This window comes from Hippoglossus hippoglossus, chromosome 5, assembly GCF_009819705.1.
Source record: "Hippoglossus hippoglossus isolate fHipHip1 chromosome 5, fHipHip1.pri, whole genome shotgun sequence".
NCBI classification, from domain to species: Eukaryota; Metazoa; Chordata; class Actinopteri; order Pleuronectiformes; family Pleuronectidae; genus Hippoglossus; species Hippoglossus hippoglossus.
In genome coordinates, this window is record NC_047155.1 from 17485973 (window position 1) to 17510052 (window position 24080).

The 24080-nt window shown below is 44.6% G+C and overlaps 1 protein-coding gene across 1 annotated transcript in view; it reads right to left on the reverse strand.

The window, feature by feature from the left end:
• rassf5 (Ras association domain family member 5) overlaps window positions 1–24080 on the reverse strand; it is a 30403-nt gene continuing 6323 nt past the window's right edge. Inside the window, exons 2-6 of the mRNA XM_034586502.1 lie at window positions 11492–11619; window positions 2703–2816; window positions 1420–1753; window positions 1219–1334; window positions 1–1130 (exon numbers count right to left, since the gene is read on the reverse strand). Coding sequence (XP_034442393.1) covers window positions 987–1130; window positions 1219–1334; window positions 1420–1753; window positions 2703–2816; window positions 11492–11619 — 836 coding nt within the window. The 3' untranslated portion in view covers window positions 1–986. The remainder of the gene's footprint in view (window positions 1131–1218; window positions 1335–1419; window positions 1754–2702; window positions 2817–11491; window positions 11620–24080) is intronic.

The window sequence follows — 24080 nt, forward strand, 5'->3', positions numbered from 1 at the left end:
GTGAATGGAAGACGGCCAGATATCTGCTGTTTACACCAGACGCCCCAAAATATTGTCCGTTGCCCCCAGAAGCTAAGAGCGGTCACACATGCAAATGTTTCAGTGGCGAACATTCCATTTGCTTTCAATCGGTGTAAGTGAGGAGGTGAATAGACCATTTGCTTCCTGTGGTAAAGCAAATCTTATAGTGTGGCTTTGCATGTAGTTAAACTTTGGTGAACTTTGACCTGTGATATTCACATTATGTGCGTATATGTGTGACCAGGCCTTAAATTGTCATCATTCGATAGCCAATGGGCTCCAAGATTGGCAAGTACCTCACCGTAAACCCCTCCCTCACAAATTCACACATATTCCAATATAACATCCTGTGAGAACCCTATGCACACCAGTTCTGATAAAAAAAGAGAAGCACACAGTATGATTGTCCTTCCATCCCACACAGATGCAGCAAAAAGTAATCATGCCTTCTGTTTCTATTCTAACTATGTGCAGAGGGGATGAGCTGAGAGACTCATGCATAAGTAACACTTGCAGTAGCAGCAGCAGCAGCAGCAGCAGTAGCAGAAGAAGATGGAGTCTTCAAAAACACCATTGATTCACATCAGTCCCAAATGAAATCTCAAGTCTCACACACAGAAAGTGTTTGGAACTTTGTGTTTGTGTCCTTGGCAATAAAAACACTACATGTCCGACCAGCGAGCAGACCACACACCCTGTAGAGTCTCACGCCGCTGTCAACCCCCGATTCTCTCCTCAGGGAGAGAATGGAGCTTGTGGGGGGGTTGGGGGTTTGTATACGTCCTGAGAAAGTGTGCACATCCGTGTGTGTGTGTGTGTGTGTGTGTGTGTGTATGGATGTACTGTGTGTTTGTGTGTATCTGTGGAGGGGGGGACACACAAGTTGAGCTCCGGCTCCAGTCTCTGAATAGATGGCTGCGTCAGTCTCTCCCTGAATAGAGGTCATAAGGTAACAGGTGAGGGGGTCAGGGGTCATGTTGTCGTTGGGCCTGTTGTAGCTTCTGTCGGTACATGGCATATTTATGCCCCACGGCCCGCACGCGCTCCGCCTCCTCTTTCTCCAGGATTACCAGGAAGTTTTGTAGCTCAGGGAGAGAGAACGCATGCCACTGTTGGAGAATATGAGAGGAGCAGATTAATATAGTTTTGTATCGTTACAACTTTTGCCTGTTTGCGTATGTTTCTGCGCTTTCTCACCTGCACCTCTCCAGTCTCATTTTCCTTCAGGACAAAGCTGAGCTGCTCTGGTTCAGGCCCGGCAACCAACCTCAGAAGAAGAGGACGCTTACCCAGAGGAAGCTTCTGGAAGAGATCTGCACACACAAAGAGAATAAACACATTATTCCATGCTGTCGCTTTATATTCTGATTCAGATGAGCAGGGGATTGTTTTCCTCACCCTGTCCGTCGCGGTGCGTCTGCCTGTACAATGCGAATTTGCTGGGATTGTCCAGCACCATGAACTTCTTCAGCAAGGCCTGGATGACCTCTCTGGTGGTGGTCAGAGAGCTGATGTGGAGCTGCTTCACACAGTCGCTTGGTAGGTAGAAGGATGTTCTCTTTTCACTCTGACCGCAGTCCGTCTCCTCTTGATCCCCAGACGTCACTCGATCACTACCGGCCGTCTGCCGGGGCGTTCCCTCTGAACCTGCCGCTGCCACAGAGGGGACTGTGACTGGTCGACTGAGCCTCAGGTGGACCTTAATGAAACCTGTGAAGAATCCCTCTGAAACCTGGAACACACACACAGAGAAAGAGGGAGATGGTAAGAGAGTGGAGGCGCCTTTCAGCATTGATATGTGAACTATAGCAGGACTGAGAAGAAGTCTTTGAGAGTTAGATGGAGCACTTTGAAGTGTCCATGGGCAAGAAACTGAGCCCTAAATTGCTCCTTGAAGCTGTGCCGACAGTGTGCGGCACATAGAAGTGCTGTATGAATGTGCGTGTGAATGGGTGAATGGGACTTGTACTGTAAAGTGCTTTGAGAGTTAGATAAGACTGGGAAAGTACGATATAAATACAGACAATTTACCATTTAATAATAATACTTTACTGATACTACAGCCAGCAGCTGGTTAGCTATCTTAGCATAAGACTGGAAACTTCTAGCCTGGCTTAACAAATGTTGTGCAAACAACATTTCTTATGTGGAAGATGAAACCAATGTCTACTTTTATTTGAACCCTGACCCAAACCTGTGATTACTCTTCACGCACAGACCTGCAGGTGTGCTTACTATGGCACAACACCGGTCTTTAGGCTTAGTTAACCTGCCGCTGCCTCAAGATTCATAGTCTCTGCACAGACATGGAAGTGGTATAATATTCATCTTCTCATCTACTTGAAAGTAACTGAGTACGTTTCCTAAAATGTAAAACTATTCCTTCAAAGTAATATACATATTATACAAACAAGAATTATACATGTATTATCTTCTATTGTATATCACAGTGACTTTATGTTTATGCATCTTAAATGGTTATTTCACTGAGCTTTTCACCTAAATTCAAACTCAAACTAATATCTTGCCTTTTTCATCTTTGCAATAACTCATTGTTACCGCATGCTACATTATTTACAAGCTATATTTCCTGTTTCTATTGTATAAAGTAAGAAAGCGAGGACGCTCTGAAAACCCAGGTTCATTGCTACTAATACACAAACACCAGCTTCAGAACTCACCAGTTTCATCCTATTTTCAGTGACTTGAGCGTTATACTCTTCTATCCTGGTCTGCACCTCTTCCACCGACAGCTCTTTCGTCCCTCCCGCCTCTTCCTCCTTCGTCTCATTCTGCTGTAACATGAGAGGAAGAAGAGAACATGTCAGCACTGAAGGATCAGAGTTAGTTAGTAGTATGATTGTTTTATTTTTATCACCAGCAGATGGTGCTACTTCCCCCACTACAAGTGATGTAGCAAACAAATGGTGTTTCTCATGTTGCTCAAGTTAGTGAAGTTACATCTAAAAACAGCAAACACCTTGAACCCCTTTAAAGAAACTTTCTGGTTGCTGCACCATGTGGTTCTCAACTACTTGTGACAACACTTTTCCATCATCCATCTTTGCCACTCTCAGAATATGAGGCCGCTGCCCTGACTGCAGCTGAGGAGGATTCTTCTTCCCCTTCACAACTCTGCAGCTCTGTACAGGGACAGGAAACCCTGTGAATGGAGCTAACCCCACATTCAGCATCATTCAGAATATCGACAGCGGTGCATCCCTTTCACCGTTACTCATTTCCTGCTGTGAGTAGGAATGAGAGAAAAAGAAAAAGAGAGTGAGGGAGGCAGCAATGAAATGAGGATGAGTGGGAGGGAGTCAAAGAGGGGGAGGCAGCGGAGGAAACGAGTAAGGGGTAAGGAGTGATGAAAGAGCGGCTGCTGAGCCAGCCTTAGCAACACAGAGTTTGACTAGGTTATTTATAGTACAGTGGGATGCACGGTCGCTATCTCACAATAGCTTTTTTTCTCCTCCCTTCTCCTGTTCGTTTGCATTTTTCTGGGGCAGAGAGAGAGAGAGAGAGAGAAAGAGAGAGAGAAAGAGAGAACGAGAGAAAGAGAGAGAGAGAATGCAGGACAGGGATGGTTCCTGAAGGGGAGTCCTCAGGTTGTGTGATGAAGTCACTCTTTCATTCAACACAGATGCAGTGTGTGTAAGTCTGTGTGTGTGCGCTGTGTGCACCTATAGGTTGTGGCCACTTGTGGAAATAAATCACACAGAGCACAAGTGTAGCCGAGTTCACGCAGGTGGACATTCAGCGAAAAGAGGAGATAACATTGTAACATTTAGAATTCAAAGCTGCTGTTTGGAGAAAAACTGTAATAACGGGGATTTTCTTTGCCACATCTCTCAGTCCTGTTGTTACTTTAACTCTCTTCAGCACTAACCATCATCCAATCATCTGTGCAGTTGTGGTCTAACAATCAAGGTGAAACAGCAGTGACAGATGCTGACGGTCATAAATAATTGAAATCCTTTCTAATTAGGACAAAAGCAAATATGAATATGACTGGTCATGACTGGTTCTTCTCACAGAGAGTCACTGACTGCACCAGATTTCATCTAATCACAACAAAATAAAAACCTGCACAAACGTACAATGTGTAACTTTGGCTGCTTGAGTCTCTCAATTGAAACAAAAGACAACAAAGACCTAGTGTGATGACATTTTGAAGCAGTGTGGGATCATGGGATTTGCAGATCTACCTGTGGCTACTCAGGTGCAAATCAAGTTCATGGATCAAAGTGTTAGCCGACTGGCTAACTGGCTGACAGTGGGTTTCTAATTCTTCATACGTTGTTTGCCCCAGAAGTTGGATGAGGTGGAACAAACTCAAGGGTTAAACAGATATAATGTAATTAAAAAGGCGACAAATACGACACAGCTTGTTACGTTAAATAAAATTGGGGATTTCTCTGGGTTTGAAAAATTGTTGGAAATCAAGGAATATTACACATTACATCTTAATGAAAGTACTGGACATCAGAACACGTGTGACTGGTACAATGTGGGGTAGAGAGGGGAACCTTAGGTATGAGATGGAGCTGATTTGTGACTACATTTTCTCTGAGGCTAAATCAACAAAGTCATAAGAACGCTGCAGGAAATCCTGTGTTTGTATACAAATTTCTAAATGTATCAGAGGCACTGCCCTCCCTCTCTGCATACCAGTGAGAGTGGCCAGAGGGACAATAGAGCGGGACAATAGTGCAGTTTCCGCCATTTACAGTTCCACAAAGTCCTGAGACACTGCCCTGACTGGACCTGGTCATGTCGGAGCCAATGACCGGCCCGGCACAGAAACAGAGAGATGTAAAAACAGAGGAGTTTAAGCTGTTTGCTCTGTGGTGACAACATGAAAACACTGATTTATGAAGTGATAAAACTAAAACTCCTTCACATTCCCTCCAGCAGATCATCTGTTCCCATGTTCTCTTTTTACTCATTAGTATTAACTGAGTGATACAGTAACTGAGTGTGAAACCTTATTTCATATTCTTCAGATATGTCATTACTGCTCCAAATTCACAACAAATGTTTAGTTTACTATTTATTTGTAGTGTTCATAAAAGTTCAGAGATCCCACTTTATTCTTTTTATCATGTTGCTTTACTTCAAAGGACACAGATCTGTAAGTGTAACCACTGACTGCTTTGTCACTTAACTTTATACAGTATATTATATTACAGGTGTCAGAGACAAGACCATGTCATGTTTTCCTTTTTAATGTGACTCAGATGAGATGCAAGGCAGCTTAAATGTGTGAGATATCTAGGGCTGTTACATAAGGGACACACACACACACACACACACACACACACACACACACACACACACACACACACACACACACACACACACACACACACACACACACACACACACACACACACACACACACACACACACACACACACACACACACACACACACACACACACACACACACACGAATTTGCCCCCTCAGGGTGACACTGGTAAGTTTTGATGCTCTCACTCTGACCGCAGATCAGACAGCAGAGGTCATACGACTGCTTGAAATGTCGCTGCAAAGAAGTCAGTATTAAAATACTGTGTGTTTGTGTGTGTGTGTGTGTGTGTGTGTGTGTCTGTGTGTGTGTGTGTGTCTTTGTGTACGTGTTGACATCATGATCTCCAGGAAACACTAGACTCTAGGGATCTATTACCACTGGCCTGTAAGTCTGAGGACGTGATGATGATGAGCTCTGCCAGAACTGAACTAACAACAATCAAATAATTAAAGCTAAAAAAATTGTGGACAGAATGCAACAATCATAAATCAACATGCATACGACACACAAACACACACACACACACACAGACCCAACACATATGCACATACGCTCATAACATGTGCAAGCATGACGCCTTTACTGGGTCAAGTGTCGAGAAGGAGAAGCACAATCCAGAACACACACTGATTCTATTTCACAGCTCAGTTCTGAGCCAGCAGTACACACACACACACACACACACACACACACACACACACACACACACACACACACACACACACACACACACACACACACACAGTGGTAAACATTCTCTGACTCTTTGCAAAACCGCAGCAAATAAAAGATAAAGAATATAATTGACGGTGAAAAATCTGTAATTTGTTGTGTATTATCTGGTCCCAGTGCTTAATCTAACTACTTTTTACAGTGTTATAATCTAGCTATCATCATGATTTATTTGTTTTGTATGTAAAATCTTTATTTGCAACAGGAATAGCTACTTCTTTAAAATACAGTGGAGATAAAATATCATGATCCCATCTGATGTGAAGAGGAGTGGAGTTGTACAAGAATAGAAATGATCATTGTAAGTACCAGCACTTCAAAACTGTACAGTTCATAAGTGCTGTAGTGAGTCCTCCTCAATGACAAACAGTCAACTGTGTTACCTATGTTCCTCGAGTGTTTGAGCATGCATCCAACATATATGAAAATGTGTATTATAGTTGACAGCGATTTACCTCATTCCTTCTCACTGCAACAAAAAGCAGACCAGAGAAAATGACATGTACCCTCCTGCTCTACAGTGGCACACTCATGCACGTGCACACACACACAAAACACATTAAAGCTGGCTGGCTTATCTGGAGCAAAAGGCTCAGCTCTGGAAATAATTCATAAAGAAAAGAGGATCTGACTTCCCCTTCCACTGTTTTGATGAACGTAAGCATCTCCCTGTGTGTCTGTGGACATTAATGCAGGAAAGACTTAAAACACTGATGTCTTTCACACACAAAAAAAACAGGATAATGTCTCACAGGATGTCACACGCATTGTTTGCATATCTCTTTTCCATATTCAAAACAGAGGAAAGAACAGACACTTTCTGCAGGGCTACAACTCAATTACTTTTAGGATGTGGAGCAATTCCCTCCCATGCGCGGCACCTTATAGTGCAGCTTTATTATACTTCATGGGATATTCCTATGGCTGTGTGGTGCCAGGGAAATCGGTCTCCATCAGCTGGCAGCTTCTGAGCCGGTAGCCCAGACGAACTAACCCCAATACCCTCTTGTCTTAGTGTGACGGCAATCCTAACACCACAAGCTGACAACACAGCTGGTCAATTATTCAGAGATTATGCCTTCTCCAAGTCAGACACCAAAGGCACTGCCAGGAAAAGGACAGTAGGAACAGGGCTGATCCTGTTCTGCATGAATGCAAATCTCTTTGTACTTTGAAGAAGGTCAACCCCAGGCTCTGTGTGCGCATGGAAACACTTTCCTCATTTCCATCTGTCTCTGTCCGTCTTTCACTACAGAAAATCATTGAATCACCTGATGTGCATCGAGACCCATCAACAAACAAGCCCTGCAGAGCCAGCAGCAATGTGCACGCTGTAGATACACGACAGTATATACTGTAGTAATCAAATGTACAGTAGAGCAAAACGAAATCTCAAGAAGTGCCGAGCGGTTGCCAACAAAACCATGAGTTGCTATGGTAACTGGGGAAAATGGTTTGCTACAGTTAAGTAGTTGCTCTGCACACACACTCACACACACAGGTTTGCGCAGCTATCCTTATCAGGACTTTGCACTGACTTCCATGCATTGTGGGCAGCCTAAACAAAACCATTTCCCTCACTATAACCATGACCACTTCATGCCTAACCTTAACTCTTACCTAACACCAATTCACATCTTACCCCTAACCTTAACCCGGAGCTCAGGAATTATGTTTTGCCTCATTAGGTCCCCATGAGGTCTACTTGTCGTGATAAGGTCAGTGTTTATAGTTTGTACTGGAAAACACACACACACACACACACACACACACACACACACACACACACACACACACACACACACACACACACACACACACACACACACACACACACACACACACACTAGCTTAGCATTTCTGCTACAATACAGCAAACACATGATCTCTGTTGACTTTCCGCCTGAGACCTCTTCAGTCTCCAAACAGGGCCAAAAGGCTGGCAGGAGGGCAGATCAATGTTACAAAACCCATGCCTGATGGAAACCCCCTTCCTACACATTCACACACACACCTAGAGGCCTATTTAAGCATGAACTCTACCACTTCCTCTCCACACTTCTGCTTGTATGTTTTTTGGTATAAATGGCCCCATGGCCCAACTGAAACATCAACCGTCCGACCCACCTGAGTTTGTCTAACTCTTACTATGTAAATTATCAGAGAGTCAGAGTGCGATCCTGATTCTGTACCTTAGCTGCACGCTTGGGCTTCCCGAAGAACGAGGTCTTGGCTGTGAAGAAAGTGAAGTCTTCGCTATCATCGTCCAGGCTGCAGTACCCGCTGCTCATGCTGTTACTGCTGGTCATGGAGGGGGTCGGCACTGTATTGACAGTCATGGAGCGGTCCAGAGTTGGCCACCGGCACTAGTACGGCGCCCGATCGGCACGTTGACGGCTTGAGGAAGTGCTGGTTTATCTAGAGAGGGGCCGGGCTGATGCTGACACTCAGACAAATCAGAGTCTACAAGCATCCAACTGTCCTCTGCTCATCCAGAAAAAGTCAGCGCTCCTCTGCTGATGCATCCAGAAAGTTTACGTCCCACTTGTGACGGCGAGACAGGTGAACCCGGCTCAGATTCTGCGCTATGCGTGCCACAGGAGAGGGGACCAGGAAATCCGAGAGCGAGCACAGACTTGTCACTTCCTCCTGATGTGTGTGTGCGTGCTCTCACGCTGTCACACACCATGCAGTAGATGCACCTGGTCATTTGCAGCTACACACTCATACACAGCATGTGAGCATCTCACACACAGGCACACACGGCCATCATGGAGTCAGTTTACAGGCTGGTTTCAAGTTAACCCAGCTCACCTGAGAGCACCTGTTACACCTGCAAACGAACGCTCATAAAAGCATGCATGCAATACCACATCCTGCTTTTGTCTGGCTCTGTGTCTCTGTGGAGAGCCACTGCACTGCTGTAGGTTCAGTTCAAGTCCTGGTTGCAGCAGCTCAGTTATGATGGCATTTATCTGTGTGAGCATCCATTCGTCCCATGAGTCCAGAGTAAGCAGCAGCAGAAGCTCTCTCGGCCACAGCAACAAGACGCTCAGCAGCACCGCTCTACCTCCTCTCTACTCTTCTCTCCGTTGCTTTGGCAATACACGAGACAGATGCCTCCCACTCAGCCTCGCTCTATTTCTCTCCTCTCCTCTCTCTCCCGCTATGCTCCCTCGCTCGCTTGCAGCCTTGCTCAACCATCTGTGTGTTATCAGCCAGCAAACACCTCCTTCTCCTCCTCCCTCCACCATTCTCTCTCTTTCTGCAAGCGAGTGTACTCTGCAGAGTATGACCACTTCCTCTTACACACGAGAGAGAGAGAGAGAGAGAGAGAGAGAGAGAGAGAGAGAGAGAGAGAGAGAGAGAGAGAGAGGTAAGGGTGAGAGATATGAAGCCTTGCAGCTACTGTTATTCATACATCAGAGCAGCGGTGACAAGAAGCAGCTCAGAGGTTGTGAAAGATGGCTGCATTCTGCTGCAGCATCCAAAGGACTAGATATCATTTACAACCACCACAAACACGTGGCTTTTACGCAGTAACACAAAATAATGTGGATGTCAACACTGAAATCATCAGGGACAGTTACAGTACAGAAAAACCCGGAAGCAGCTGCACCACCTCTGCTGAGTTGTCGGTGGAGGGGTACGCTCACAGCGCTTAAGGTGAGATTCAGAAAATAATGACTGATTGCCATCAGGATGGAGATTAGAGTGACCTCTAACCCCACTCTGACCCCACAATCTGCCCTCTGACTCTGGCAGTGACCCCCTGTCAAAAAAGCAGCTAATGCTGCATTCACAGTTGAGATTGATTGTGTGTGCGTGCGTCAGTCAGCACATGTGTGTTTGTGTGTGTAATGCGATTTTTAAAGTCTGCTCAGACATGGAGGTAAGGCTACATGCTGCTGGAGAACTGCAGCTTGCAGGGACAGTGTCTCTGTGTTCATCTGATGTCTCCCCGGAAGGAGTCAGACGAAGAGAGATTACCTGCAGCTTTACTCCTTGCCTCCATCAGTGTAATCCCCATGGGAGAGGGCAACGTGCATGGGGGGTATAGGGGTCAGAGCACTACACACAAACACACATGCATGCATACTGAACAACCCTTCTGCTGGCTTCAAATCAATGGTGTGGGGCGAGTCTGCTGCATGTGCGTTGTTACTGCAGCAGTGTCTGTGGGACCTGAACGACCCCCACAAACACACAGAGCCGCAGCTATAAAACAGACTAAAGAGCAGAGAGGGGGCCGTAGGAAACAAACTGTCAGCTGTCCTCTTGTCTGCAGCACTAGGACTGCACTCTATGGAACAAAACAGGGGTGTGGAGAGAGACAGGCCCTTAGTCTGAGTTTACATACCTCCGAGACAAGACATCCTCAACACTCACTTAATTCTGACTTCCTGCTCATCATCTTACATGGTCATTAAACCGACTGAGAGGAGCAGTGGTTACGCTAAAGATAACACATGTGCCATTATTGTGTTCCTGCAGATTTTGTATAATCAAAACAGGAGGAAGCTTTTGGATAAACTAACTATAGAGTGAGCGGCTCCTCAGATGTTTGTTGAAATACATTTAGTCAAATTTACACTGTATATCCTCCTCCGCACTTGCTCCAATTCTCACAGTCCACATGAATGTGGTTCAAAGCAGTGTTATTTGTTCTCGTTCTGTAGAAGCGTAGTAGCACCTTGCTCATGACCAGAGGTCTAATTTTGTGATATCTGCCTCCTGGCCATAAAGGAGCTGCCAACATTCTGCTGCACACCAGCTGCATATGGACATCCAGTTTTCTCTCGAACACGATATGTGTATTCGTATAGACATACGATGGGGTTCCCATCATGTGCTGGATATATAGTGGCTTATACAGTGAGGAGGAAAGCTGGAGTTTTAGATTTTGAGTGAGCCAAAATATTAAATTAGCATATAAAAACATCTGAGAGTATCTGATGGAGGTCCCTACACAGAATAGTGATTAATCTAATTAGTTTACTGAGGAAGTGATGATGTCAGGATCCACCACTGCTTGAATAAATTCTACATGACGGAGAGACTCCAAACAGAGAGATGAGAGAAGAGAGCAGAGAGCAGGCAGGAGAGAGGGAGTCACACATTAGATGCTGAAGTGACGTAGCAGAGAACATTACGTGAACACAAAAAGCAAATGAGTGCGTATATAAATTTATAAGTAGACAGTCAAGGAGGTGAGAAAGGTTGTTGTGAAAGAGGATGGTTATGTAAAAGTGTAGGCTTGAGGAGTCGCTGCAGAATGAACCCTGACATTACCCAACCCTGACTCACATACACCTCTGCAACACACACACACACACACGTTCAATGAAAGTGTGCCAGAAATAACCTAAAGACCCTTTTCCCAAGTCCTATAATGTTATGTAATTTGCCTCTGACGTGCTCACCTTGTGCTGAGGGCCTGTGGAGGAGCGGCTGCTGCTGGGAGAAGGAGTTTTTTCACCCTGTCTGTCCCTCTGGTTGCAGTCCAGCTGGACCTGACGCTGACATTCCAGGTGACAGGTGTAGCTGCAGTCTGAGGAAGATGAACACACATGAATCAGAGAGACCAGCACACAAAGTAGAACAGAAGCAGTCACTGAAAAGCTCTGTGGCCCACACACCTCTGTGGTATCACCTGTTAGCGAGCATAATGCTGATCAGTCACCTTTATGTGTGTTAGTCAGAAATGAAGAATTCTGATTTAATCAAATATGAGCAGACACACAACACGGCCTTTACACGGTTAACTACCTCCCTCTAGTGGCCAATGCAACACTCACATCCTCAAGCAATTAGACTGCAAAGACAGACCTTGACAAATCACACCTGTCAACACATGTTTGTGCGTAAAGGGACAAAAATTGAATTTATTATAATTGTAATGATATAAATTATATAATTACATGCACACACAAGACACCTTATTCAAGTATTGTTATAAATAAATGAAATACCTGTTTTAACCAAGCAACTTAACCTCCATATTACACCTTCCTAACATCCATTTACCCATCATAAAATAAATATAATATATTACACATTTAATAACAAACATAGTGTACAAGGAGCAAAGAACATGACTAAAACAAATAGGCCTGATAAGGTCAAATATTGTTCCGTTTAAAAAGGAAAATATTTAGGTGCTTCCCCTAAAAAATTATTCACTGTTGTTCTTTAACTTTTAGTTGGTTCCACATCATTGGCTTGTTTATGCCTTGTGCACTTCATTGTAGCAGGGGCTTTTCAACTGAGACACGCAGCCTCAAATCTCACTTCTCAGTTGCTGAAGTAATCCGTGAAGAAGAAAAGAGAGATTTTAAAACCGGATGGGCAGAGAGAGGATTGTAGTTTGGGGGGAATTCTGACTCAGATCCTTTTTATGGACCTCAAGAAGGAAAGCTTCTTAAATAAAACCCTGTAGGCAACATGCAATCGGCAAGATTGAATAAAATCATGAAACCATTTAGTTATTATTCTGTTTAGTTATAAATATTTCATAGGAAACACATTTGTTTCTGGTGCATCTCTTTGTTGCTGTTGTCAGAATAAGCTGGTTGTTTTCCTGTCTATTGAAATGAATGTCCCTGTCTGTATCTTTATAAGAGAGGGACACCACTGCATCAGCATCAGCACTGTAACCATGGCAACAAGCTGCTTGAGTAGAGTAGCGCTGTACTTAAATAAGGTCACTGAAAGAATTTTATTGTTAATAATTAGCTATAAATTCATGCTTAATAACCAAAGATTGGATTGGTTGACGGAAATAAATGTCTCGTCTATTTCACCTTGGAAAATAGTGAAGACTGATTAGTGAAGTATGGACAAGGAGGAGTGAGGAGAGAGAGACAGGACAGGGCTGGCAGACTGTAGAGACATGTCCAGAGACATGTTGGGAGAAAGGGTGTGAAGGGGAAGGGCTGCTGATGCCTCGCTGACAGCAGAGATGTGTCGAGGAAAGAGAGTTCAGATAAGGGATACGCTGCTCGTGACAGTTTGGAGGTCAGTGCGAAAAGAGAGAAGGAAAGAAAACACATAGGGGAAGGGAAGGGAAGAGAGAAACTCCTTTCCTGTCCTCGCTTTATTCATTCCATCAGAGACTGTGCTTTTACCTCTATTTCACTTATTGAGAATAAATGCCTGACATTTTGAGAAATATGCTATTTTTTGGCCAAGAGTTGGATGTGAAGACATGGTATTACTCTCTGTGATACCCAAGATAGCAGCGTTCATATCCAGGATATTTTAGCTTCATTTCTGGACAGTGGGAGGAAGTGGAGGTGCGTCGTCCATCTTCATATTCAGTCTATGCTTTGTATAATGAAGGTAAACATAGGACATGGGACATACTTTTATAAACAATGCCCCAAAGCACGACAAGTGGAAAAAAACCTCCACAGGGTACCTTTAAACTTCTTCGACCGTTTTTTTCTCACATCAGAAATCACTGTTTGTGTTGGGTGGTGGCTTCTTAGAGACCGCCCTGGCTGCTCAGCCTTTGTTTTGATAATTCATCTGGGCGACAGGAATTGGAAAACTACAGGGAAAATGGGAGCAACGTAGAGGCGTGTAAACCCTTTCTTTTCCTGTTCCACACCCACAGTATGATACACCGCTGTCAGCTAGTCATGGTTCACCTTGGATCCAGACTTCTCCCACACTGATAAGAAACAGGGTTTCTGTGTCACAGAAACTAGGATCAGATGTACCTCCTCGAGATGCTGCATCAGGCATGTGTGACTGTTAATGAGCAGATGATGGAGTGACCCAGCAGGTCACTCACTGAGCAATTTATTAGATTTATTTATACCTGTACACCTTGTCGCGTAATCATTCAATCATCCGTCCAGTCACCGCAGTGCAATTCATAAAATCATGAAGATGTACTGTAGGTCAGAGGCTTCTGTTAGTGTTCACATCAAACATCAGATTGTGACATAATTGTTGTTGCCTGACGAGCTGGTTTGAGTATTTCTGACTCTGCTGATCTCTTGGGATTTCCCCACAAAACAGTGTAGAGTTTATAAAGAATGGCGCCAAAAAACATCCAGTAAGCAGCAGGTCTGTCGAAACACCTTGAGGGACTTCAGAGGAGAACGGCCAGGTTGGAGTTAACTAAAGCTACGGTAATATAAATAACATCACTCTGGGCACACGTTGGGCTAAAAGCAACACAATGTAGCTTTTACTGAGCAACAGCGCCCTCCTCAGCCACACATGATGATACATTCTATGAGGGTCTGTGTCCCAGTGTTTAAGTGGTTTTCATGTCGAAAAAAAACTAAAACAAACATAATGTAGGAGATCGCTCCCACTCACGAAAGTTAGACAGAGCAAGAACAGACATTCGGGGTGAGGAGTGGGAATTAAAGCTGCACCATTCTCCCTTTTCCAACTCAGTGTACTATTAAACACATTTTAAAAAGTTGCTTTAATAATACCAATCACTATTTGAATGCCACAGCCAATCTGAGTATTGTTGCTCACCATGTGGATATTCATGGTGGCTAACGGCTCATGATAATGTACCGTGCAGTGAAGCTAACTTCGTCTCAAACTGATTTCATGCACATGACAGTGAGTCCAGTGAACTTCAGGGGCTTCCCCAGCCACCAGCCCCGGATCGGGGTAGAGGAAGGGGAACTTGGCTGCAGTCATGCAGTCATGTCAACATGGAGCGTGGAATATTAAAAGAAGGTTTCCAACATCTTGTGGAATCCATAGAGCAAAATGAGGAACTGCTCAGTGATGGTTTGGTGCTCCTAATAAACTGATTGGTCAGTGTGTGCAGGCTGACAGTTACAATCCCAAAGAATTGCCAGGGGAAGAAATTAAAGAGAAAGGAAAAGAGGAAGTGGTCATCAAAAATAACACAGTTTTTTGTGTGATAGTGGTTTAAATCAGAGAAAAGTCTCCTCTGGACATGTCAGTATTCGCAGGGCTTCCCCTTTGCTCTGCTGTGGAAAGTCCTCTGTTATACCAACATATACGGAAGTTGGTTGAATTGGAAAGTTCAGGTCCACTTATTGGAACAGAAGAAACTGTCTTGTTAGAAAAGCCCCCAAAAGTGTAGACTCCACATGCATGTACATATTTTTAGAAGTGCATTCTTTCCATCCTGCTTCTGATTCTTTATTAGACTGGAAAATACCTTTTATGATTTCTTTCAGTTCTTCATGGGAATGTGCTTGAGTCACTGTGACAGTCCCTTAGTCTGTTTTTAGGTTCTAGGGCAGAGTCTTTTTGATAAGCTTGGTTTGAAGCTCTTGGGCCCAGTGCTCCGATCCTATAAGAAATGCCCTTTTCTGTCTGGAACACTCTTTAACAGCTTCACAGCGCATTTGTAGCTTTTTGTTTATTCATCCAACATCTCTCTCTCACTCGACTCATGGTGCCTCACTCATACACGCAACTTCAACACTGACTTTACTGATGACCACATTCCATAGAATCTTTAGTTCAGTCTGCTGTTAATGATTCTATCCATTCATCCATCCATTATCCATCCAGCTTATCCTTTTGAGGGTCGAGGGTGGAGCTGGAGCCCATTCCGTCTGACATTGGGCGAGAGGTGGGGTACAGCCTGTACATGTCAGAGGCCAATATACAGACCATTCACTCACACCTACGGTCAATTTAGAGACTCTAATTTACCTAACCCACTTAAATTATTCTACTTTATTTTAAATATACAACTTGCCATTTGCCTTCATCCTTCCGTTTTCTTTACGTTTTGTCATCGCTGGAGAGCCAGGTCACAACAGTCACACACAATCTGTCTTAATTCTTAACCCTAACCCCTAAATATTTCTACAGGTAAACTGTTTCTCACTTTTCTAATATTATATATTTAAAACAATTCTACACACAACATATATGTCATCATATTATTAATAAAAGCAATTTACCAAGGAAGTTCCTTTTATCTGCGTTAGACTGTTAGTTAGCAGGATTACGCAACAGGACGGATTTCCACGAAAACGGGAAATTTTAGACATTAAGAATTTCTACAGAAATAATGCATGGATCTAGAAGAAGAAATCAGTCACATTTAGGGAAGTGATATGTATGAGCCTGTGAAAGTAGTTGCATTTTTTTTTTATGATTTTCTTAAATGGGACTGTTGGGCTTTTGGTGGTTGTGTGTACACATCTATGAGTTTCATTCCAGTATTATCATGAGTCTGAATTATATGTTTTAAAACTGCTATTTCCAGTGAGCTACTGTGCTCCTGTTAAAAATGTAATATGAGTGTGGTGTTTCCTCTGTAAGTAGAACTATCATAACATTTATAAATAAGCATGGAGCCACCCTGGAAGGGGACACCAAAGAGACGACTGTATTAATGTTGAGCCATAAACACTCATCTTTGCACTGAGCCATAATGTCTAGTGTGTGTCTGTGTGTGTTGTCTCAACAGGAGAAGAGCTATAGTGTTATGTATTATCATGGTAGACCGGCCTCTGTCGCTCCTTCACGGTAGAAGATTTGTACACACACACCCCCTTTGTCTCTCGTCCCATCATTCCAGTAAGACTGCTTTTCAGCTGACACTGCCTCCAGACAGAGCGGGACGATGATGCAGGGAGATAGAGATGGAGGCAGAGGCAGCACTGTGAGTCTCCACCAGCACAGTGGAAAGAGATGGAGGGAGCTTGTAGTACAGTCTGTGAAGATCTATAAGTAGTGACTGCGTTAACTTCCCCTGCTGCACTTGGGTCGATAACACCCGCTGCGAGGGGAAGACAGGAAAGGAGGCACTTCGATTACAGCGTATTTAGGACAGTCACAATGTCTCGGTGGAGGCTGCGAAATGAAGATTTTCCATGGTCATTTTTCCTGTCTCTATCTCCTGAAATCACTGTCTTGCCTGGAAGGCCAAAGCAGCCAGAAAAATGTCCCATTGCAGCTTTATCTCCTGTAACCTGAGATGTTGCTGTGTGTGTGTGTGTGTGTGTGTGTGTGTGTGTGTGTGTGTGTGTGTGTGTGTGTGTGTGTGTGTGTGTGTGTATGTGTGTGTGTGTGACTAAAACTAGACTGCTGTGTGTGTTTTTTGCAAGACAGAAAAAGACAGGAATTGGAAGATAGGGGATGTGGGTGGTTGTTTTTCTTTTCTGTGAGACAGTGGGTGAGAGACAGACACAGATTAGCAGTGTTCCTCAGGTCATGGAGGGTGTCTGTATGGCACCAGCCATAGAGGCATAGTCAGGAGACAGAGGGACCTAGGGACATATTGTGTTTTCTCCTTGTCTGTGTGAGAAGGGGGGAGGGCGTGAATAGGGGATAGGCAGCTATAATGTTGGGCCGATGATATTAACACGGTCACTAATGAACCTAAAGGGGGCTCTGGGGGTCTTATGAAGGAATTAAGAGCAGCTTTAGGGTCTTTGGAGAGGGGTTAAGCAGTCTGATCCCATCATAGCTCATTTGGAGCAGCATGTTCTCTTACTTAGTAGTATACAAACACACATACACACATTCACACACAGGCAATCACCATGCTCCTTCACTCACACACAAACTTAATGAACTCAAATCTCCCCTAACTTAAGTAAAGTCCGACCCCTCATCTTGACATCTGTGTGTATTTGTGTGAACATTAAGTTCATATTTGGATACCGACAGTGTTCATCTTCATCACCTCTCCTCCTCTCTGTCTGCACCTCCATCTGTGCTGCTGCAGATGCTCCCTGACTTTACTGAACAAACAAGACAAGAGCTGAGCTGTAATTACTTTTTTTTAAAGGCTTATTCTGTCCAGTGAGCTGCAACTGGTGCAGATGGAAGTTTTAAGGGGTATTTCTTTTCTTTAGTTGAAGATAATGTCATCACTGAGTTTTAGTGGTTTGGATTAAAATGTCAGACTGATGCTCTAACTGTGTGGGTGTTACAACCCGGCTCGACGGAAGTAACATAAAGTAGACAAACAAGGATTAAATATGAGAAAACTGGGTTTATTGTTACGAATGGTAATCAGACTGGTGAAAGGGAGCCATGCGGCCAGCCCTGCTTAGCTAACCCCCATGAGTGAAGCCTCCCAGGCTTTTAAGGCAGCAGCAGGTGCCAGGTAACGAGGAGAAGGAGGGGCTGAAGGAGGAGCTCCAGGAGCACTGCAAAACAAGGAGCAGATCTGCACATAACACCCCCCCCCTTAAAACGGTTGCTCTAGGCAACCGCCAAGTTACACACAACAAATTAACACCAAAATAAATTGAAATGTTGCATCACATATGCTTCTGACACTTATGACCTTGAAAGGGCATCTGCGAGCACATTGTCCCTTCCACGGATGTGCTTTATTTCCAGGTTAAAGCCCTGCAGAAACAGACTCCATCGCATCAGCCGGTGGTTGGAGTTCCTCATTCTGCCGATGAACACAAGTGGGTTATGGTCGGTGTAGACCACCAGGACCTGACTGGAAGAGACATACACATCGAAGTGGTCCAGAGCAGAGATAAGAGCCAAGGCCTCTTTCTCAATGGTAGAATAATGCATCTGATGAATGTCAAACTTCTTTGAAAAATAACAAACAGGATGCTCAACCCCTGACGAGTCGTCTTGAAGTAGGGCAGCACCAACCCCAGCATCACTAGCATCGACAGCCAGTTTAAATGGCCTGTTAAAGTCAGGGGCAGCCAGGACTGGGGCACTAACCAACAGGGCCTTCAGATTCTCAAATGCCAACTGACACATCTCTGTCCACACAAAATGGACCTTTGGGCTAAGTAAGCTAGTCAAGGGGGCAGCCGCAGTAGCAAAGTTCTTGCAAAAACTTCTGTAATAGCCGGCCATGCCAAGAAACCGTTTCAGCTCACGCCGAGAAGTAGGAACACCGAAACAGCAAATGGCCTCTACTTTAGCGCCGATAGGACAGACTTCCCCCTGCCCAACAACCTTCCCTAGATACGTCACAGTGGCCTGTCCAAACTCACACTTGGCAAGGTTCACAGTCAAATTGGCAGCAGCCAGCCTACCAAATACTTCCTCCACCTGAACTATGTGCCGAGACCAGGTGGAGCTATAAATAACTATGTCATCAAGGTATGCTTCACAATCTGCAACCCCTTTCAACACCAGGTTAACAAGCCGCTGGAATGTGGCAGGTGCATTTCGCATTCCAAAAGCCATAACTGTATACTGACAGAAGTCATCTGGAGTCACAAAGGCAGAGATTTCACGAGCTCTCTGAGTAAGAGGGACCTGCCAGTAGCCTTTCAGGAGGTCTAACTTAGTGACACAAGCTGCAGACCCTACTCTGTCAATGCAATCATCTAGACGGGGAAGAGGATAGAAATCAGGCTTTGTGACAGAGTTGACCTTGCGAAGATCAGTACAAAATCGAGGTGTGCGATCTGACTTATCAACCAGCAAACACGGGGAGCTCCATGGGCTAGCACTAGGTTCTGCAATGCCATGCTGCAACATGTAATCCACTTCTTTGCTCATCAGCTGGCGTTTCTCAGGATTTACCCTGTAAGGGTGTTGCCTAATAGGTGCAGCCTCCCCGACATCAATGTCATGCTGGAGAACATTGGTACAAGTAGGCACATCAGAGAACAGGGCAGGATATTTACAAATAACCTCAATAACGTCGGACCGATGTGATGACTCGAGATAAGACAGATGGACCTCCAAATTGGCTACAATTTCTGAGTTCGGAAGCCTGGCACGAGAGACCCCACGTTCAACAACACCATCAATGTCCTTTTCACCCACAGGAATCGAAGTGCTCAGCACAGCAACCGTCTTCACCCCTGAGAGCCCAGCCTGGCTCCTCTCACAGTACTGTTTCAACAGATTAACATGACAGAGACGTGTTTTACGCTTTCGTTCTGGAGTTATCTGCACATAACAGTGGGTTATAAAATTAGCTTTAGGAGAACCTCTTGGGATTAATCCGATGATAAAGAATGCATTGTTCTTGTGATTACGTCACACATGACAGGTCAGTTCATCTAAACCTCCACTGACAGACAAAGTAGATCAGTACAGCAGCCATCTTTTCCACCACTCTGTTGATACATCCCAACTGCTCGACCATCTGTGCAGATGGAGCAGGCGATACATCTGAAGTCAATTTCTAAATAGTAAAGAAAACATTATTCTGACATTAACACAACGATGTAGTAAATGTAGGCAAAATCAAATTAAATTATCAAATTGATTTGAGAAAAAAGTCTTCACTCAAAGTCCACTTACATTATTTCTTAAAGAGATTTCAGCCATGTCTCTTGGCCTTAAAGTAATGTATGGATCTATGGTTAATATCTCCCTTCATTTTAAAACCACCTTTTATCACATAAACAGAATGTTTTACTTTAAACTATTGACAACTGAACCATCTCCATGACAATCAAAGTTAATAAAGTAGTAATACAGGGATTAGGTTGGATTAAATAATGATTGGCCAGAATCAAAGCAGCAGAGATATCCTGAGTTTGGTTCCTAATATAAGTTAAAAAAACTAAACAAATCTGACATTTTCCATAGTGCAACCAAGAGCATCACCTTTTACATTGGTCAAATGAACACATCTTTCAAATTCCAAGTTGTGTAACACTGGTGTAGGATAATTATGTATATTTCAGTTTCATTTCTTTCTCTTTACAGTTTCTTTATGCACCCATATCAAGTTCCTGCTTTTCTACATGACATCAAGCATCTGCATGTGTTGAGACAAACTATTCTACATTAACAGATACCTGTGTAAAACTCTGGATCTACTTTCCCGGCATGATAGCCTTTGAAAAAGCTTTCTTACTTATGTGTGAATTAAATCTACCAGAATCCCCCTGATGCAGACAGAGATATCCCATTATCAGAGGTGTTGAGGGGATTGGCCAAATGGGTTGCTGGGAGATTGGAGCACATTGTATTGTAAATCAACCTGTCCAGGACTTCCTAAGTTGTATTCACCTTTTGTTGGTGTTTGTTTGTTAATTAACCAAAACTTTATATATTGATATAAAACCTTAACTCTGTATGGTGACCATCAAACAGAACTGTACTGCCTTGTTGTGATGTCTGTCTCCCAGAGCCGGTTCCAGGGGCGGAGCCAGGTTGGAACTGATTGGACCCTAAAGTACCCCTTTCCCGTCAGTGGACTGTTTTTAATCATCACTAACAATGACAATAATTTGTTAAATGTTTTTATTTTCTAAGCATTTTTTTTAAAGAACATGCTTGAATAATGAACAACTTTCAGAATATATTCAATGGTGTGTGCCTTTGCTGAAAGCTATAGGGCTAACAGTAAACAAGGAATGACTTAAATGTGCCCCTTACTGAATCAGGAACTGTACATGGATGTTGGCCCCTCATTGTTAATTGTGGCCCCATTATGGCCCCCAGTATAGAAGAATTCTAGAACCACCACTGCGGTCTCAACCGTGCACTGAATAAAACTCATCTGAACCAGTCACAGACTTGGACCTGAAAGAATTGTATTCCTCTAAACAGGCCTTTGGTTATACTTAATCTTAATGAGACGACCCTGGGTTACTTTCTCAGACTTTAGAAGTTTCCCCCAGAGCAATGGACTTTCATCACATACTGTGTTGTACTCCTCAATACCCCTAATGAAGATTATAATTTATAGACCTTTACAATCAAAACTGGGGAATTGCGCCGTTATTTTGGTCTTCAAAATACAACTCCCCTCCACTTTACATGCAGTAACACTGAAACACTGTCCGACCATGGTAGAAAGCATCCTCTAAAAGAAATATGTACTTGTGCGTCAATAACAACAGTTTAGTCTTGACCCTCAACAAGCACAACTTCCTAACGAATCCCTTGAACCACATCTGAGCGGCTGCACAAACAGCCACGAGTTTTTATATTCTCAGTAGTTCACAGCGTTTGAGAGGAATTTTCATTTTCAGCGTGATCACGATCATGACGTACTTTGTCGGAGGATAATTATAGATCAAAGGTGCAACAGAGGAGGAACTGAGGAATCTGGTTTGGGCTGGTTCATTCTTAAAAAGGATTAACTGGGTTCCCTTAACAGGGAACACCGTCTATAAATACACACTAAATCTGTCTGCAGGAGCTGCTGCTGCTGTTTGAGGCAGCAGCATGATGTCACTCAGGTAAAGTGGTGACCTCCTGATGAGCAGCTCTCCTGACTCATGTTTGGTCAGGGTGTTGTCAGGTTTACACAGGAGGGGACACACACACACACACACACACACACACACACACACACACACACACACACACACACACACACACACACACACACACACACACACACACACACACACACACACACACACACGCACACACGCACACACGCACGCACACGCACACGCACACACGCACACACGCACACAAAAGAGCTGCAGTAAACATCTTTTTTTATTCAGCTGTCACTCTCTTGTTGTAAATGGATCAATACTTCTGCAGCACCCGGCCATCTTGCTCCCTGCCTCACTTCATGCATCACAGCCGCACTTTTATGCTAATGCTACATTATGTTTAAATAAACAGAATAAACAAACTGCATTAGCCCGTCATCTGCTTGGAGAAAAGGTGGGGAATAAAAATCTATGCCATGATGCCTCCAGCAGCCTCACTCTTATCTCAAATTCCTGCTACAAATATGAAAGTCAATATCATAATCCACTTACATAGGATTTTCTCAGCAGATTAATAATGTGTAGGTTTTCTGTGTTTGTCTGTGTGTGTGGAGGGGAAACAGAGACATCTGTCTGGAGCAGGAATACGCTTATAGATCCCGCTGCTTTCATCTGACCTGTTTACTGGACTATTCTAACGTTTACAAGCTGCAGCCTCTGTCCTCGCTGTTAACACATGGTCTTACACACATCCACACTGTGTGCTGTTACACAAAAGCCAGGCGGATGGATCAGCCGATATGAGGGGGTATAGACAAAGAGTGACAGATAGACCAACACACACTACCCAAATATTTTGGCCCACAGCCGCCCCCTTTGAGGCCAGCCCGGCTCAACCTGTCTACTCATCATCTTTCCCTTTTTATCCCAACAAACTGTCCCACCACACGTCACCACCAAAATGATCAGGAATTCTTGTACAACTTCTCAGACTCAATTTCCTGGTTTTACAACTGGTTTACACACCATTCTCCTCCCATACCTGAGGTGGCGAGCAGAGATCCATTAGAGGATGATCGACGGAGGATCCGCAGGCTGTCACTCCAGGAGCGAGACTTGGGCAGCCTCTTCAGGAGCCGCCCCAGCCGCCGGGAGACCTGTCCAAAGCAGGCGCTGCCGACCTCCCCTTCCGGATCGCCCCTGACCTCCTCCAGGTGCAGTGACACCTGGCCGAGGAACGTCCTGCTCACCCTGACGCCTTCAACTCCCCTGGACCCGACCCCGAGGCCTGCCTCCCCCTTCACCTCCTCCAGCCCCTGGATGAGAGGTGCTATCTGTGCCATGGATGGAGCCTGGTGGCACCATCCGGCAGGCACTGTCCTGTGCGCGTAACCCTCGCTGCCTCTCCTCTCCTGGCCCCGGCCACCCCTGTCCTTCTGAGGACTGCCCCAGCGCCACCCCCCCCAGTTCCCCCCTCGGCCATCCCAGCGCAGCCACTCTGCCACCGGTGCCACGCTCCGAAAAAACAGCCCCCTCTCCACTCGCTCGGCCACCCCTCCACCTGTACTCCTCACACGTTCCTTAATGCTCGCACCTCTCCACTCACTTCACACTGTCCTCCTTTGCTCTGCACCTGACCGATCGTCCTCCCACTTCAGCATGCAGACATGAGCCCAGATTCTCTGCCGTCCTATACTTGTGCCTCCTCTCCTCCTCTCTGTTATCAATGCGCCCTCATCCTCTCTCGTTCACGCTCCCCCCTCCTACTGCAGCACCCACACTCTCTGCAGCAACACACACTCAGCTTAAAGAGACAGAGACCCCTCCAAAAAACGATCACAACCCTGGCTTCTCTGTTCTCCTCTCTTTCCAGCAACAGGAGCAATGTCTCCTTCTCATTCACTCACTGGTTGAC